Genomic DNA, 16591 nt, shown 5'->3' with positions numbered 1-16591 from the left:
TCTAGTAATCTCCAGTTCTTATAGTGGATTTTCTTGCCATCTCTGCCGCAAATGTGTGCTTTGCCAAACCACGTAAATCTTTGTGTCTTTGTGCATTGCTTGTATAAATGATTAAATAACGCCAACTCTAATAGCTTAAGCTTTTGGATTAATTGGTTGTTTCACATTCCTCACTCAACCTTCACCCGCCCTACATTTTACATCAAAGACATTCATTCCAGAGTTGTTTTCTTTTGCTAAGAATGAAAAAGGGCGAGCAGGTCCCAAAACAGACTCACATCCTCAAAGTATGCAAGTCTGATTTCAATTGGAGAAAGAGGAGGGCCTCCATTAGCTCTATTAACAAATGGTGCTTGGAAGAGGGATTACTTCCATTTCTGACTACGAACAAAGCCTAATTTAGGAGCGTGATTTTGCTGTCAGAATCTAAAAAGAACAAAGCCTAATTTTATGAGGGTGTGGTGTGACCTGCCCATTTTATTGGGCCGTGGAGTTGATAATTAGAATTAGAATAGAAACACTAGATTGACACAATGGTGGTAATACTAAAACTCCCCTCTCTTTTTCACAACTATTACCCGGAAGGTGAGAAATTTCAACCATGGCGGCCCATTCACAACCGTTTCGGTTCGAATCATCCCTCAATTGGTCTGTCCCAGGGCCACTAAATCTGCCCCCATTATAGTTCACCGTTTTATACGTTTCACACCCACAGAATCTGTCCCCGACACAGACAAACTAACAATTTCTCTTTATTAAATACTACAAGAAATCTGTTCTATCGGGGACTGTGATGATGCCAAGTTCAATGCAAGACTCTATCATTGCAAGACTCAGTTTATAAAGATCTAAAAAACGTAGCGTGGGATCTTCACCACAATTTCTTCATCTTTGGGTCTCCTCTTGGGTCAGTAAACTCTCTCTCTCTCTCTCTCTCTCTCTCTCTCTCAAGAAAAAACAACTAATTTAGGAAGAATGTTGTATAGTTGCTGTACTTTAGGTGGTGCATTTCCACTTTGCAGATCTTTCTCTTTCTTCTAGTTTTTTTTTTTTTGTTTAATTATATATTGGGTTTCGTTGGATTATTGGGAAATGAAATAAAACTTTGCCGTTTATGTGACGAGGACTGGTTATTGGAACTATAGAACTGAAATTAGGGTTTTCTATTTGTATTTGTGATGCAAGTTTGGTATGTTGTTTGCATAGAGAACCAGATCTAATTGGTGGTTTGTTTGTGGTGAACTCCAAGAAATTTGATCCTATTGATCATCATCATCATCATCTATGATGTTTTGGTTAGGAATTTTTCTCCAATGGCTGGCTAAATGTAGGGTTTAAAGATGGAGTGTATCAGGGCGTAACCAGAAAGAGTTGCGAGAAGTCGAGAACCCAATGTTAAAAACCTGTCAAATTGGTGCCAGTAGTGATGGAACTGTTTTCAATTTCTTATGGAAGAATTTGTGAACCCTGTTCAAAACACGCTGAATCATTTTTATTGGTGATTTCACATTGTTCCCTGAGTGGAATTGTGGAGGATAATGGTGAATTTACTGTGCCTGTGAAGTGTCATGTATTTTACTACTGACAATACTATATGTAATTTTTATTTTCGAATCTGTAATTTTTTAATTGAAGAAAACAACCAAATGAAACAGGTCTAAACTCTAGAGAGTGCACCCATCAACAAGGAACAATAGACCAACAAAAATGATTACATTTTTGGAATCTCGTGCCACACGACCAAAGATAGGCAAGATACTACAAAATTGTTTTTTTTTTCTTGAATGGTAAGATACTACAAAATTGTTCTGTATGGCTTTCTTGTTTCGGCAAATCATCTATGTTTACTCTACGAATTTGGTTTGTTCAATTTCCTGACTCAATTTGGTATTGTCATTTTAGCATTTTAACTGGCAAACTTTGACTCAATTTCAATCCAAGCTTGAAATAATTTGCCGTAGTCATGAATAAACTTCACTGTAGAATCTCCTACATGCTTTTATGGTGAGGCTACGGCCTTCTAACGGTGAGGGCATTGGCATGAATTAGGCCCCTTTTTTTAAACCAAGTGGAAATTGGATGATGTTGAGAAGAGTGATACAGGAGGTAGAAAATCCTACCATTAAAAAAAAAAGGAGGTAGAAAATCCAAGTACAATTTTTGGAAGGTGAAAGTTAGAAAGGGAAGCTGATCTTTTTGTTCATAACATCAGCACCTTTGCCTCAATTGCGAGAATGTTCTAAAAATATCTTGAGTAATTAAACAATTAGGTAACTGTACACATGATTCCTTGAACGCGCAAGATGTTGCTATGTTCTTGTGGAGTTTCAGTTTCGATATCCTGTTGTTGTTAATGATATTTCTAGCTTTTTTCTCTCAAACAAAAGAACAGAACAAATAATAATATTTCTAGCTGTGACTACTATTGTGTTTTCCAAATGGGCCTGTTATCTTCCACTTCAGGCATCCTAGATGTACCTACTCCTTAGAGGCTGGGCCTTTTGTTTGTGGCAAGAAATCTTGCATGGTGCTTAATGGGGTATTTATGTTGACAAGTGTTGGTGTATGATTTAATCACACACACACACACACACACACACACACACACACACACATATTGGATCGTAACATATTTTTTCTAAATCTTTATAATTCGAATTGAATAAATCCCTGCTTAATGGTAGCTAGCAATAACGTGAAGTGACATTCTTTGGGTTTGGAATGCCAATACTAAATTAATTTTTGGTTTTTTCAGGCTGCCTAAGTGACAACCATGTTAGAGAATACTGGCATCTGGACCTTGTTTCAGCTCGCTCTTATATCTTTCATTCTTTTGAGCTCTGTGGACAATTCCAGTTCAGGGATAACAAGTTCTTTTATTCGTTCTCAATGGCCATCTGTGGACATTCCTCTGGACAATCAAGTATTTGCTGTTCCAAAGGGTTATAATGCACCAGAACAAGTAAATTTCCACTTTCTTAGTTTGTGATTTTTGAGCTATTTTGAAGGGACAATCTATGATGATGATTTTATTTGAAGAATTGTACTTGTAGGCAAATTGTCAAATTGTCCGAGGAACTCAAGGGAACACACCGACACACACACACACACACACACACACGGGACTACCAATATATATATATAGGGAAATGATTTCTCCGCTCCAGTATTTTGATAAACATGCGCTCTACTTGTCTGTCGTGTAGTATTTAAAGGGATGTCAGAGGATATCACGGTTCTGAAAAGCCTCTTAAAGCCCTTTAAATGCTACACGACAAACAAGTGAGCCACAAAACATTTTCCAAAAAATGGTTGAATCAGAGAGCGAGATACCAGTGTGAGTTCGTTGGCCCGTTTTTGACGCGCCGACAGCGAGTTCTGTCTTCCGAAGTCGCAGCGTCTTCACCACCATTTCCCGACTTTTGAGTTTGGAGAGATAGAGGGGCAGGGGAGAGTTGGGTAAGGTAGATTTATCGATTTTACATTGAAAAAATAAAAAAAATCTCTGACGCAATAGGATAAGGTGTGACTTTTTGTTTTTGACTTAAAGAAAAGGAAAAAAATCCCGATTTTTGGGATAAGGAAGAAATTCTGAAATTTTAGTGGGGTAGAATCTGACATAGGCGAAGTGGATGGAGTTGCAATAGCTTATCTGCACTCGAGTGCTGGAAACATGGGTGGGGCCACATTGCCGGGGTGATCCTAAGCATTCATTTGAAAGCCCCCATCATGGATGGGGTGTGTACCAAAAATTAGCTTCATTGGATCATCCTAGGGTGTCCATTTGTGGCGGTGAAAATGGACAGATATTGTTTGGCCACCAATCTGCCCATTTTTTACCCCACAAATGGATACCCTATGGTGATCCAATGGAGCTGATTTTTGCTGGACACCCTGTCCATGAAAGGGCCCCACAAATGAATGCTTTGGATCCTCCCAACAATGTGGCCCCACCCATGTTTTTGCACTCTACGCAGATAAGCTTATCTGCGCCCGAGCGCAGGAACCCTTTACTCATATATATATATATGAGAAAACATTTCCTACACACTTGTGTAGGTAAGTTACCTACGCACTACCTTAAAATACAGTGGGGGCCCACATTGTTTGGGTGATCCAAACAATTCATTTGAATGGTCCTCACATAGATAGGGTGTCCACAAAAAATCAGATCCATAGGATCATCCCAACCCTACGATTTGTGGAGGTAAAATGGACGTGTATAAACCTTCACAAATTAGTCAATTTTTTGCCTCCATAGTTTGAATGGTTAGGATGATCCTATGGATCTGATTTTTTGTGGACACCCTATCTATGTGAGGACCATTCAAATGAATTGTTTGGATCACCCAAACAATGTGGGCCCCCACTGTATTTTAAGGTAGTGCGTAGGTAACTTACCTACACAAGTGTGTAGGAAATGTTCTCTCATATATATATATATATATATATATATATATATATATATATATATATATATATCTGTCTTGAATCTTTGGCTTGCAAAGTTGCAATGGTTAGTGCTGATTTCTTCTATATCCTTGAACATGTGTCTCCTTTAGGGCTATGTAGACAACTCAATCGAAGTTTAATGACATTTCTGATGGTGTAACTTATCATGGTCTTTTCGTGGTATGTTTTTATTTTTGTGATTTGGACATTTTTTTTTTTACTTTATTCTTTTGGCATGAGGAGGTTATCTACCTCTTATTCATTTTCCTTAGTATGTCTAGCCAAAAGAGTATACTGTCCCTTTTGCATATGTGCTTCGAGTTTTTGGATATTTTTCTGCCTCGAGCCTAATTTTGTTGCGAAAGCACACTGGGGGTGGATCTCTCACTTGCTAGTGAAATTTATCTTGCTTCACTTTGAGATTGGTAGGCCCTTTATATTGCATTATTACATGGCACATTAATATTTAAATCTATAACTTTTCTTTATTTAATTGCCTGACCAACCAGTATTCAAGCTTCTTAACATTTTTATTAAGCACGCAATCCATTTATAGGATGCTTGACATGTATTTTCCAATGAAGCAGAGTTACTAGAACTTTTTTGTATGATTTTTTGGGATTTAAATTATTCTTGTGTCATTATGAACTCCTGTTGTAGTGGAATAATTTGTTCTCCAACTCCTAGTATCATTCCTGTTTGTTGCCTTTAATTCCTATTTAGGTCCATATTACCCAAGGTGACTACGACGGAAAGGCTGTAATAATATCATGGGTGACAATGGCTGAACCTGGACCAAGTGAAGTTTTATATGGCACATCAGATCACCAATACGATCATAGGGCTGAAGGAAAAGTGACAAACTACACGTTTTACGATTACAAATCTGGCTACATTCATCATTGCCTTGTTGACAACCTTGAGGTAATTCTTTAAAGAGTTATGGCAATCTGTGATACATGTTATGAATTTTCAAATCATTATTCTGGTAGAAAGAGGTTTTTTTAGTCCTCGATGCTACAATTTGGAGTAACAATTGTTGTTTTACTTTGTTGTAATTACACAGACTAATTGTTTTCAAACATAGAAGTTTTATACCTGTTTATCATCAAATTTTTTATTGTTTAGTGACAGGTGGGGCTGAGAAATTAATATGTTGAGAATATTGTCGATGTACTTTCACCTCATCAAAATTGTAATTATTAGAGTAAAAATTAAGTGGAACATATGCCTATACTTGACACCAATTTGTTATCATGAGATACTCATGAGCTTGTAAACTAGGGGACTAAAGACAATGTTTGAAAACTCCCACTCCCTGGTTCAATTTTCGGCTCGCCCAAATTGACTCCTTTTTACCTAGGCCGAGTTCTCGTCAGAGTCTGAGTTTGGCCGTACTGTGTCAATCACAAACTCCTTTGACTCGCCCATGTCAATGGAAAATTGATAGCAACAATCATTAACACACTTGAGTCAACTCAGTTTTACTTTGATTTAGTTCTCATCTGAGTTTTAAACATTAATTGGAAAGACAAAATGGTAGAAAATTCAAATTGTGGCATACATTATTATGGAAATATGAGTCAAGACTCAATGGTTAGCTCTTGATTATAACTATTAACAACATACCCCAAATCTGAAACTTACTAAAATATTAATTACTGTAGAAAGATCACAGCAGCTATCCCCTCTTGCCAAATTTCGTATGTTGTAAATGGTACCTGATTTTGGTATAGTTTCGTTTCATAATTATATTTATTGCATACTTAACTTCTTGTTGTATAGTGATGGTTTCAGTTTTCTGCAACCAAAAATGTGAATTCTCTTTTTTTCCCATCTATTTTACTGGAAGCATGATCATATTTGTCCTTCAATCAGGTGCATTAGGAACCTCTAGCATTCAAAAACAACTGTTCCAGAAAAAATTGCATCATCTTAATGCATTAAGAGAGATACATGTCCAACTTTAAACAGTGTTATGCTCCTTATGAAATATGTTTTAAAGCAAAACCTGGTTAGTTTTCTGGAGGGAAAGTAAAATGATGGTTAATCTCTTAACTCCAATATAACCTTGGTTTTTTAGAAGTATTGTCAGCCCTAACCTACTTATACATTGAATATTAACTTCTTTATTCAGTTGATTAAGAACATAGGTTTCTATGGTTTTAGAAAGCTGATATTTCTTTGTTTCTTATTTCTAGTATGACACAAAGTACAACTACAAGATTGGGATGGGTGATTCTGCTCGGGAGTTTTGGTTTCAGACACCTCCAAAGATTGATCCAGATGTCCCCTACACTTTTGGTATTATAGGTAAGTTGTTTCTACGTTAGGAATGCCTCTATGAAGCTGTGTTGTATTGCTTTTTGCTAATCATTTATAACTTTATGTTAACTTTTGAATGGAATATAGATCTATGATTTTCTTCAAAAATAAAATAAAGGAAGAAAACCCAAATTTTATTAATTTTGAAAATCTTGTCATATTAGTCACTGGAAATGTCCCAATATGTATAAAACATTTCTGGTCATTATAAGCCTATGATACATAGATACCTAATTATGCTTCATGTATCATGTTTGGCATGATGTCATCACGATTCTTGTGCGGGATACTTCTACTTGTGGAATTAAGTATCATGCCTCAAATGTGCTCGGTTAACTATCATGCTTCAAATGGAATTAACTAATCATGCTTCAAATGTACTCGTGTTAACTATCATGCTTCAGATGTTCGGCATCATATGATTGTGATTCTTGTACCGGATACCTACTTGTGGAATTATGCTTCAAATGTACAAATTGCTTCTGTAGCTTCATATTGTGGCAGTCTGACATTACCTATGTCACATCTCATTTCTGAATGCCTTTTTTTATTTTCAGGTGATTTGGGTCAAACATTTAATTCTCTTTCCACTCTTGAGCATTATCTGCAGAGTGGAGGACAGAGTGTCTTATTTGTTGGAGATCTATCTTATTCTGATAGATATGAGCATGAGAATGGTCTCCGCTGGGATACTTGGGGCCGCTTTTTGGAGCGAAGTGCTGCATACCAACCATGGATTTGGACTGCTGGCAATCATGAAATAGAGTACATGCCTAATCTGGTAATATTTGTTTTTATGCATCTTGAATGATTTGTTGCCATTTAGGGAAACATATATTTGTAAATATGTTTATTTTCCTTGAACAACTTCATGTCCTTTCTCACTAGCTCCGTTATTTTCTCTTATGCCATTAGACTTGTTGAAGCACTTTGATTGCATCATACCACACATATGATCACCTTTTGTATATATTTTTATGCTTGTGTGGTTCAAAGGGTAAATTTGAGTGATTTTCAACCGTTCCTTATAAAATAGACCAATTGCAGAAGCATTAGGAATGCTGTCTCAGACTGCCAGAGTGGTACTTGTTAGCCTGATATTTCGTGAATTGTGGCATCATTTTCTGTTGGTGTCTACATTGACTTTCCTAAAATGCACTTATAAGTTATAACAGCTTGTGACAGACGTAGAGACACAGGAAACTCTAAATCTTTCATTATAATCTGCAACAATTGCGAGGATAACACACATGTGCATGAATTTTCTACAAGAAAGCCGAGTTATTTGTATATACATGCATGATATATGCCCCGTGATTTGAAATTTTCATTTATAAAGAAAAGAGAAATTTGATGAAGCAATAAGGGGTCCAACTTATAGTGTAAATATTTAGTTCGAAGTGCTATCCAAGTAGCGACTCTCTCAGTTGACGTGGCCTTGGCCTTGGTTTTAGAAATCTCTTGACAACCTTGTGGCTATTAGCCTTCCTCTGCTTTGTTCTTGTTTTCCTTTGTATTGGCGATCTTGGTCCTCTTTGTTTGCAATAAAGTTGGCTACCATTAAAAAAATAAAAATAAAAAATAAAAAATAAAAAAATTGTGGCACTCCTCTGCACGTGCTCCTAGAGGTTCCCTGACAGATGCTAATTTGTGGGGATTTTCTAGTTCTTTTCTAACTAACTAAAAGAAGGCCATTAATTTAAATAACTTATGACTACTTTTTGGTGATTTCTATACTAATGCCTACAATACATGCATTATCTACCTACGTTTGATGCTTTGTTTATAGCTAGTGTAAAAGAGCCTTTGGGGTTTATTTTGGGAAAAAATGAGATGGAAACATGTGATTGGGTGGCTTAAGGGTTAATAAGCTACTTTCATTGGAGTTCATCCTATCCCATGAGAATAAGGTACTTTCATTGGAGTTCATCCTTGCCCATGAGTTTTGTTCATATTTTCTTAAATGACGGATGAGATTAATCCTGGTGCAGCAGAGATAGAATAAAAGCTACAAGTTTCAAACTTAAATTCAATTTCAGTCCAAGAACAAGACCACACACATACCTCTATAAAAGACAAGGAGACCATGATATGATGCTTCCACATAAAGAAAACAGCAAAGAAAAGAGTTGAACTCCTTGCATAAACTTCATTTTTCGTAATTAATTAAGAACGCCCCCAAAGAGTGTTTTAGATCATTTTTTTTTTGAATGGTATGTTTTAGATCATATAAATAGACTCTTTCACCTCCCAAACATTTTCCTTCCCAAACAAAAGATACTTGACCTTTACTACACACATATAACTTTAAAACACCTATACATTATTCCTAGACGTGCTATAATTCTTTCAAAATGTTTGACATAAAACAAATCCAGATCTCCTCTAAAAGTAGTACTTTCTCACCTAAATTGTCTTTTTTATTATAAACCAGACCTAATTCAACCTTCTCTCTAGCTTAAACTTCCTCAATTCAAAATATATACTGTAGAAGTTTTAAACCTCCATTTCTTCATGTTGACTTTGGTTCCCCTAAACTCATTCATATAGAACCGCCTTTCCACATCCCGGTTGTGTTGGGTCCTAAGTTCCAGCTTGAGCACCTATTTGATTAGCAGAATTCTCGAAAGGATTGTTGACCTCTGTCAGAGGGTTCATGACCAATTCTTGTCGCAAGAGTTGAATCTTGAGCAGAACTCAAGCCATCTATCTCATTGAAGTATCTACTCATCTTGGTAGGACATTAACGGTCTCGAAACACTGATTGGTATTCCGTGGGCCTTCAAAATTTTTATGACAACATTGAAGTATCTGCTCATCTTGGTAGGACATTAACGGTCTCGAAACACTGATTGGTATTCCGTGGGCCTTCAAAAATTTTATGACAACAATTCCTCAGCCATGTTACCAAATACAAGTGTATGATCGAACAAGAATTTTTTTGAACAAAGAATCTTTCCACAAAAAATAAACTCAAATCACTTCTAAGAATATTACTTTCTATCCTAAATTATTTCTAATTATGAACTGGCCTTAATTCCGCTTCCTACTCCAAGTTAAACCTCTTCAATTCATATAAAAACCCTAGAAGCTTTAAACAGTCCCCCAAAACAAACTCAAATCTCTTCTAAGAATATTACTTTCTGTCCTAAATTATTTCTAATTATGAGCTGGCCCTAATTCCGCTACCTACTCCTAGTTAAACCCCTCGATTCAAATAAAAACTCTAAAAGCTTTAAACAGTCCGAACCTTGTCCAAAACATGGACTTCCTAAAAGGCTAAAAGCCAACAAAAATATTCTGAAAATGAAAAAATCACCATAATTCGTAGAAAATCTTTCTCCTATTATCATCCTTCTCCCATTTCTGGTTTGAAGGACCTATCCATATAAAAGAGCGCCTAGTGCATGAGGCTCTTGCCATTGCGGGGTCTTGGGAGGGCTAGATGTACGCAGCCTTACGCCTGCTTTGCAGAGAGGCTGTTTCCGTGAATCGAACCCGTGACCACCATGTCAGAATGGAGCAACCTTACCGTTGCACCAAGGCTATTTGAAGGACCTATGCATATCCGCTGCATTAAATCTACTTGAGAAAGTGTTGATTATATCAACACCCTATGTCACTTTCTTGTAGGCCATGAGAAAGTGTTAATGATGGTTCAGAGAAGGTTTTTCAGAGAAGGGGTTCTTTTGCAATTTTTGAAATAGGTGAGGGCAAGTTAGAAAAGGTGGTGGTATTGTTTGGAATTCTGGGATATTTGGGAAAAGTTAGAGAGAAAAGGGTGTGGAATGGCACTATACAATTGCTTGGTTCCATCAATTGCATCTGCATGATCTCAAATTTTTATCTTTGCAACAATATTTGACAGGTTGATTAGATTGGAGGTCTAGTGATGGTCTGATAGTTTGATTCTATGATTTAGCTGACACTTTGAATTTATTGCCTACACACGTGTCCGACACAACACCCGTGTCCACACTTGTTGACACTTCTTTGGCCACTTTTAAAGGTATTGCTAGAAGTGTTAGACTTAATGTTGGCATGTGGACATGTTTTTGTACCGTGTCAAGTGTGACATTTAGTTTTATTATTGAATATTGTGTTTACCTCTTTTATTATTAAGTCTTCTTTTATTATAAACTCTTCTTTTAGCTCTTCTTTAACTAATATTTGCTGCTACATCCCCTCCCATAAACCTAAAACCTTTAACAAATTCTTATTTCAATATTGCATTCATTGTATCATATTGGTTCCCCTTTCTCGTTGTATATTGGGGACGGAAGAGAACTTGATTAAATTGATAAATGCATTATTATTTGATTATCTCATAATTTGTTTCAGATTATAGTTGATTAATTCTAAAATTTATTAGTTTGTTAAGTGAATATCATATTTAGCTTGTTACAAATTATGATAGTAATCAATAATTTGATATGTAGTGTCACCATTTTTAGATTTTTAGATGTTGCCATGTGAGACAACTCGTATCCGTGTCGAAACTCAACACCATAATCCGTATCTACAAATCATGATTATATATACTTTGTATTTTAGCTGTGTCCCCATTTCTAAATTTTAGGGGTTTGCCGTGTCTGACACTCCGTGTCCGTGTCGACACGACACATGTCCGTGTCCACAAATCATAGGTTTGATTGCTGTCGGATTTTGTAATTGACCGATCCAAGTTGAGACCGGGCATTTTGAAATTATTGTTGGTCCTTGATAGCATTATAGATCCCTCTTAGCTTTTTTTGATGGCAAGGTTGATTGGTGGACTGTTGGCTGCATGGATTAGGTTGCGAAAACTGAAAACTCAACATGGCTCTTTCTTGCTTTAGAGATGGGAAAGTGGTGTGTCTTTTTTGTGCTGCATCCATGTATTCACGGTGAGCCCATTGGCTAATCATGCACACTCCATTTTCCTTATGGTTTACACAAGTGGGCCCAGGGGCAAAAATGGGGTCTTTGCAAGTGGCTTAAGCAGATAAAGTGCCTACCTTACACCAAAACTCTCCTACGCAAGGTTATTCGACAGCTTCTTCCCTGTTTTTTACATAATGTAGTCATTTGGATAAACCAATAGGTAAGACTATCTACTCAATACGAAAATCCTCCCAGAGTATCCCAATTAATCGAACATCCTATAAAGCAACTGTATTCTGACATTCTTTGAAGTGATCCATATTAATAGAACATCCTATGGAGCAATTGTATTCTGAAATTCTTGGAAGTGATCCAGAACATCCATAACAGCTTCGATCACTTGGAAGTCGTCCGGTGTCTTTTTTAATGAAAGTAAAATGGGTCATCCCATTTGTTACTTTTAAGAACTTCTTGAGAAGTAGAGAGACCTTCAGTCCATGCCACATAATTGCATGGCTCACAATATAACAGTCTCCATCCATTTTTAAATTTCATCTTCTCCCCATCTAACTTTGCAAAATTTGTTAGATAACCTTGTTCTTATGCCTCTATTTCAGGCTTTCCATTATTAGCACACTGTTTGACTTTTCATTATTAGTACATTGTTTGTGGTTCTTGCTTATGGCCTTAGTATATTTTAATCTTTCAAACAATTCCTTTTAGAAAATGATTTTTCGTTTCATATTTTTTATTTATATTTCTGGGTAACTATTTCTTTGATGTCAATCATGATGCACATACATGGACTAGAAATTGTACGTTGTTGATCAGACCATGGTGGTGTACTTAATATTAGAAGTCATATAACATGCAAATGCTGGCATTTCTATTTTGATTATATCATTATTTTTTCCTCTAAAAATCCATTAAATAAAGGTGCTTGTGATTGATGTGGTTTGTTTATCCTTCCCATTGATTATGTATTCACTGCAATGATTATGGTTTAGGTTGCTGCCACTTATACGGTCAGGACGATATATTCCCTGCAAAATTACAAGATGCCATTTGGACTTGTTTAAGCCCTATTCTTAGATTAATTACATGTGGAATACCAGTATTATAGGGATTCTAATTGAGCCTATTTGTGCCATTGTCAGCTTGTTTTTATACGATATAACTTCACTAAACAATATTACGATGCACTTTTTTATCCATGTTCTGTTTGACTATAGGGGGAAGTTGTTCCTTTCAAATCTTTTCTACACAGATACACAACACCTTTCCTAGCCTGTAAGAGCAATTCTCCTCTTTGGTATGCAATCCGACGTGCATCTGCTCATATCATTGTGCTCTCTAGCTATTCTCCATTTGGTAATTTCTCTGTCCCTTTTTTTGTTATTACCTTGATATATTTTTTCACTATGAATTTCAAGATATTTCCCTGAGCTTTTGAGGTAAAACATGGATCTGCAGTATGACTAAAGTCTAAACCTGGTGGCAGAGGCTGTTGCCTGTTTTTTGCTTTTTCGGGTTTCCCCTGTTTTTGTACCCATATAACCTTTTGGGCATTATTTAGAATGTTTAATCTTGTGAAGATATTTTTCTAAAATACTACATTAACATGGAATTCGTTTAGTTATTCTCTCAAGTTTTCGAGAAAATTTTAAGTAAAACAGATCTGAAAGCTATCGTTGATCACTACTGGCTATTACTTATAGATTTGTCACTCATATATGCTCCTTATTGGGCCAAAGAGTGACCGTGTTAAAGTTCTTAATATTTAATTTAATTTGAGAACATATTTCAGAAATGCATTATCTATCTTATAGGTGCCATGAAGTTCATCCAATAATAAGTCATAGCAATGCAAAGTATATGCAGAATTCAAAAAAAGAAGCAGTGGGGTAAGAAAAGTCAGATTAAATCCCTATAGAACTGTTTGTACTGTTCTAGGAAGAGAACTCCGTACGAATTCCATTATATCACTAAAAAGAACATCAATTGTGGCTCCCCTTTCAAATGAAAAAATAACACTTGTAGGAGGGTGAGACTTCCAAGCTATAGTGACTCAAGCTATAAATTAAACCTATCGTGCTGACCATTCGAAATTGCTATTTGTAAACTTACTGATAATCAAACATAATAAAATAACCAAATTAAAAAATAATAATTAAATAATTTTGTAACCTAGAAATTAGACTTCCCTTGGTAGGGCTCATCTAAAATACCTACCGAAAGACTTCCTAAACTAACAGAAATTTCATCACAAATCCTTCAATATTCATTTGTTCATACACTTGAATTTTTTCATCAAACAGGTCCTTATGGGGCCCGCCCCTGTGATGATGTCATGGTGGCATCATCAATCGGGCCTACTTCCAAACCTTTTTGCAACTCCCTTTCTATGGCCTTTACTGAGTTGTTGCGTTAATTTTTTGGAGCATGCAGCCCATTTTTATTTGCATCACATTTTTACGATTATCATGTGCTAAGAACTTCCCCTCTTGAAAAATCGTAAATTTTCAGCTTATGTAAATTTGGGTACATGTATTTACTATTTAGTAAAAATAAATTGTGTGCATAATTTGGATTCTGTCAGGCTATTTTATTTCATGCACAGATTGTTTATGCCAACAATGAAAATGTTTTCCTAAATTAATTTATAGCTGTATCATATGTATGACATGTTTCATGATCATCACTATGTTATGTTCAGAACTTGGGTTGGATTATGTAGGGGATAGAACTCTTCTATCTTTCAGATGGCCTATTATTTCATGTGTCATATGTTTAACTTTTACTCATGCCTGCTTCCTTTCTAGTGTTAGTGATCACTTTTATTCCATATATATTCCTGACTGAAAAATCTTTCAAATATTATACCAGTGAAGTACACTCCTCAATGGAAATGGCTGTGGAATGAGCTAAAACAAGTGGATAGAGAAAAGACACCCTGGCTTATTGTTCTCATGCATGCCCCAATTTACAACAGTAATGAAGCTCACTACATGGAGGGTGAAAGTATGCGTGCTGTTTTTGAGAGTTGGTTTGTTCAGTACAAAGTTGATCTCGTCTTTGCTGGGCATGTGCATGCATATGAAAGATCGGTATAGTCCTCTATTTCTGTTTTTCTTTGTGATATATAGTCCTCTATTAGGGTGTAGTCATCTATTTTGAGTCACAGAAACAGCCTCCCTGCAAAGCAGGGGTAAGGCTGCGTACATCTATCCCTAGATGGCGAGCCTTGGCGCAACAGTAAGGTTGCTCCATTGTGACCTGGTGGTCACGGGAAAGCCTCCCTGCAAAGCAGGGGTAAGGCTGCATACATCTAGCCCTCCTAAGACCCCGCAATGGCGGGAGCCTCGTGCACTGGGCCACCCTTTTATATCTTTCGACTCCTGACCTATACATCTGCCATTGTTGGATATTGCTGGAATCCATTTTTGTTTTTCTTATGGTTAATTCTTGGAATTTATTTCTGGTTTTCTTTTGGCTGTGCCCAAGTTCTTTCAAGGAAAGCAAACAGAGAATTCCAGGGACATTTTTGTCCCTTTACTATTTCCTGTAAGATTTTGTTTGAAAACCCTATGAAACCATTCAATTGTCTCCAACATTCTAAAAAGGCCAAACACAAATTTCACCACAATCTCGTTGTCGCAAGTACCTATGTGCAGGCATAGTGAGCACTGAACACTGTTGTTTAAAAACTCCCAGAGTCGATCAAAGTTGAATCGGTTGTAAGAAAAATCTTTTGGAAACAATGAATCTCATTGCACTGGCAATTTCTGCGAGCAGTTCTTATCAGTTTTGTAGATTTTCATAAAGAGAATATTGTTGTTTTGCAGTATCGCATCTCCAACATACACTACAATATAACAGGTGGTGACCGCTATCCAATACCCGACAAATCAGCTCCTGTGTACCTAACAGTTGGTGATGGAGGAAATCAAGAAGGTTTGGCTGGAAAGTAAGTCGACTTCAAAACCCAGAAGTTCACCATTTCCTTGAATTTTATATTTTGTTGAGGTTGAGCCAATGCATTGAAATGTTTCGAAATTTTGTATTAAACTTGCAATCCTTTATTGCGTTGCTCTTATTTTTGTAGCTTATGGCATCTCTAGGTTTACCAACCCACAACCAGATTATTCCGCGTTCAGAGAAGCCAGTTATGGCCATTCCACCTTGGAGATAAAGAACAGAACTCATGCATTCTACCTTTGGAATCGCAATGACGATGGAAAACAAGTGCCAACTGACTCTGTTGTATTTTACAATCAGTACCGGTGAGTAAAGCATATCATCGCATCTGCCAAGGACTGGGTTTGAAATCTTTCCAGGCCTACCATGATAAGTTTAGATCTCAATTACTGAAACTTCATCCTTACACAATATAAAAGAGGGGACACGCATTACTATGTCTTTCCACTATTTAAAATCTCCCCGAGTCAACTACCGACTTGCTTGATTCGACTCGGTTTTACCGTGTCTGAGTTCTTGTCCGAATCCACCGGTATCTTCTATAGATTGCTCTTCAATGAAAACAACTGTTGTTTTATTCTGTCGGTGTCTCAAACATGCTGCCGGTGTTCTTTTTGTTAGTTGTTTGCTGACGGGGCGTTACCATGTAGGGGAAGCAATCTGCGGAGGAGGAGACTGGAGAAGAATCATCCCCGAGCTTTCCTTGGCCGTGTTGCGACGTACTGATGGCTCCGTGGTTGGATCTCTGGTTCAAAGATGATGAGTTGTGGCACAAAATTGCCAAGAAACTTCGTTGGATGTTGGAGAGTTTTGAAGAGCACGGATGGTGTGACCAATATCCATAATCAGGTATGGTGGTAATAAGTGGCTTGTAATTGCTCAAAACTCAAAATAATTAGGTGTATGCATTGAGTTGATACTATTTTAAGTGAACTTATATGCGAACTCCCTTGTTTATAAATGCCATTTCTCA

The 16591-nt window shown here is 36.7% G+C and overlaps 1 protein-coding gene across 2 annotated transcripts; it reads left to right on the top strand.

Moving 5' to 3' along the window:
- Nucleotides 1-573: 573 nt before the first annotated feature.
- PAP26 (purple acid phosphatase 26) lies at nucleotides 574-16591 on the top strand. Of its 2 annotated transcripts, XM_077381860.1 has the most exons (10): nucleotides 582-907; nucleotides 2756-2962; nucleotides 5176-5376; nucleotides 6654-6765; nucleotides 7335-7558; nucleotides 12873-13011; nucleotides 14527-14747; nucleotides 15486-15607; nucleotides 15762-15923; nucleotides 16269-16591. In XM_077381860.1, the coding sequence occupies exons 2-10, from the start codon at nucleotides 2774-2776 to the stop codon at nucleotides 16342-16344; spliced, it is 1446 nt and encodes a 481-aa protein (XP_077237975.1). In that variant the 5' UTR covers nucleotides 582-907; nucleotides 2756-2773; the 3' UTR covers nucleotides 16345-16591. The 2 variants fall into 2 exon arrangements, with proteins under 2 accessions (XP_077237977.1, XP_077237975.1); XM_077381862.1 differs by lacking the exon at nucleotides 16269-16591 and having other exon boundaries at nucleotides 574-907; nucleotides 15746-15886.

The sequence above is a fragment of the Tasmannia lanceolata genome, unplaced genomic scaffold, assembly GCF_043159265.1.
Source record: "Tasmannia lanceolata isolate RefF3 unplaced genomic scaffold, GAP_Taslan_0.1 ptg000006l, whole genome shotgun sequence".
NCBI classification, from domain to species: Eukaryota; Viridiplantae; Streptophyta; class Magnoliopsida; order Canellales; family Winteraceae; genus Tasmannia; species Tasmannia lanceolata.
The sequence above is the reverse complement of the archived record's forward strand: the minus strand, read 5'-3'. Positions and strand labels throughout refer to the sequence as shown.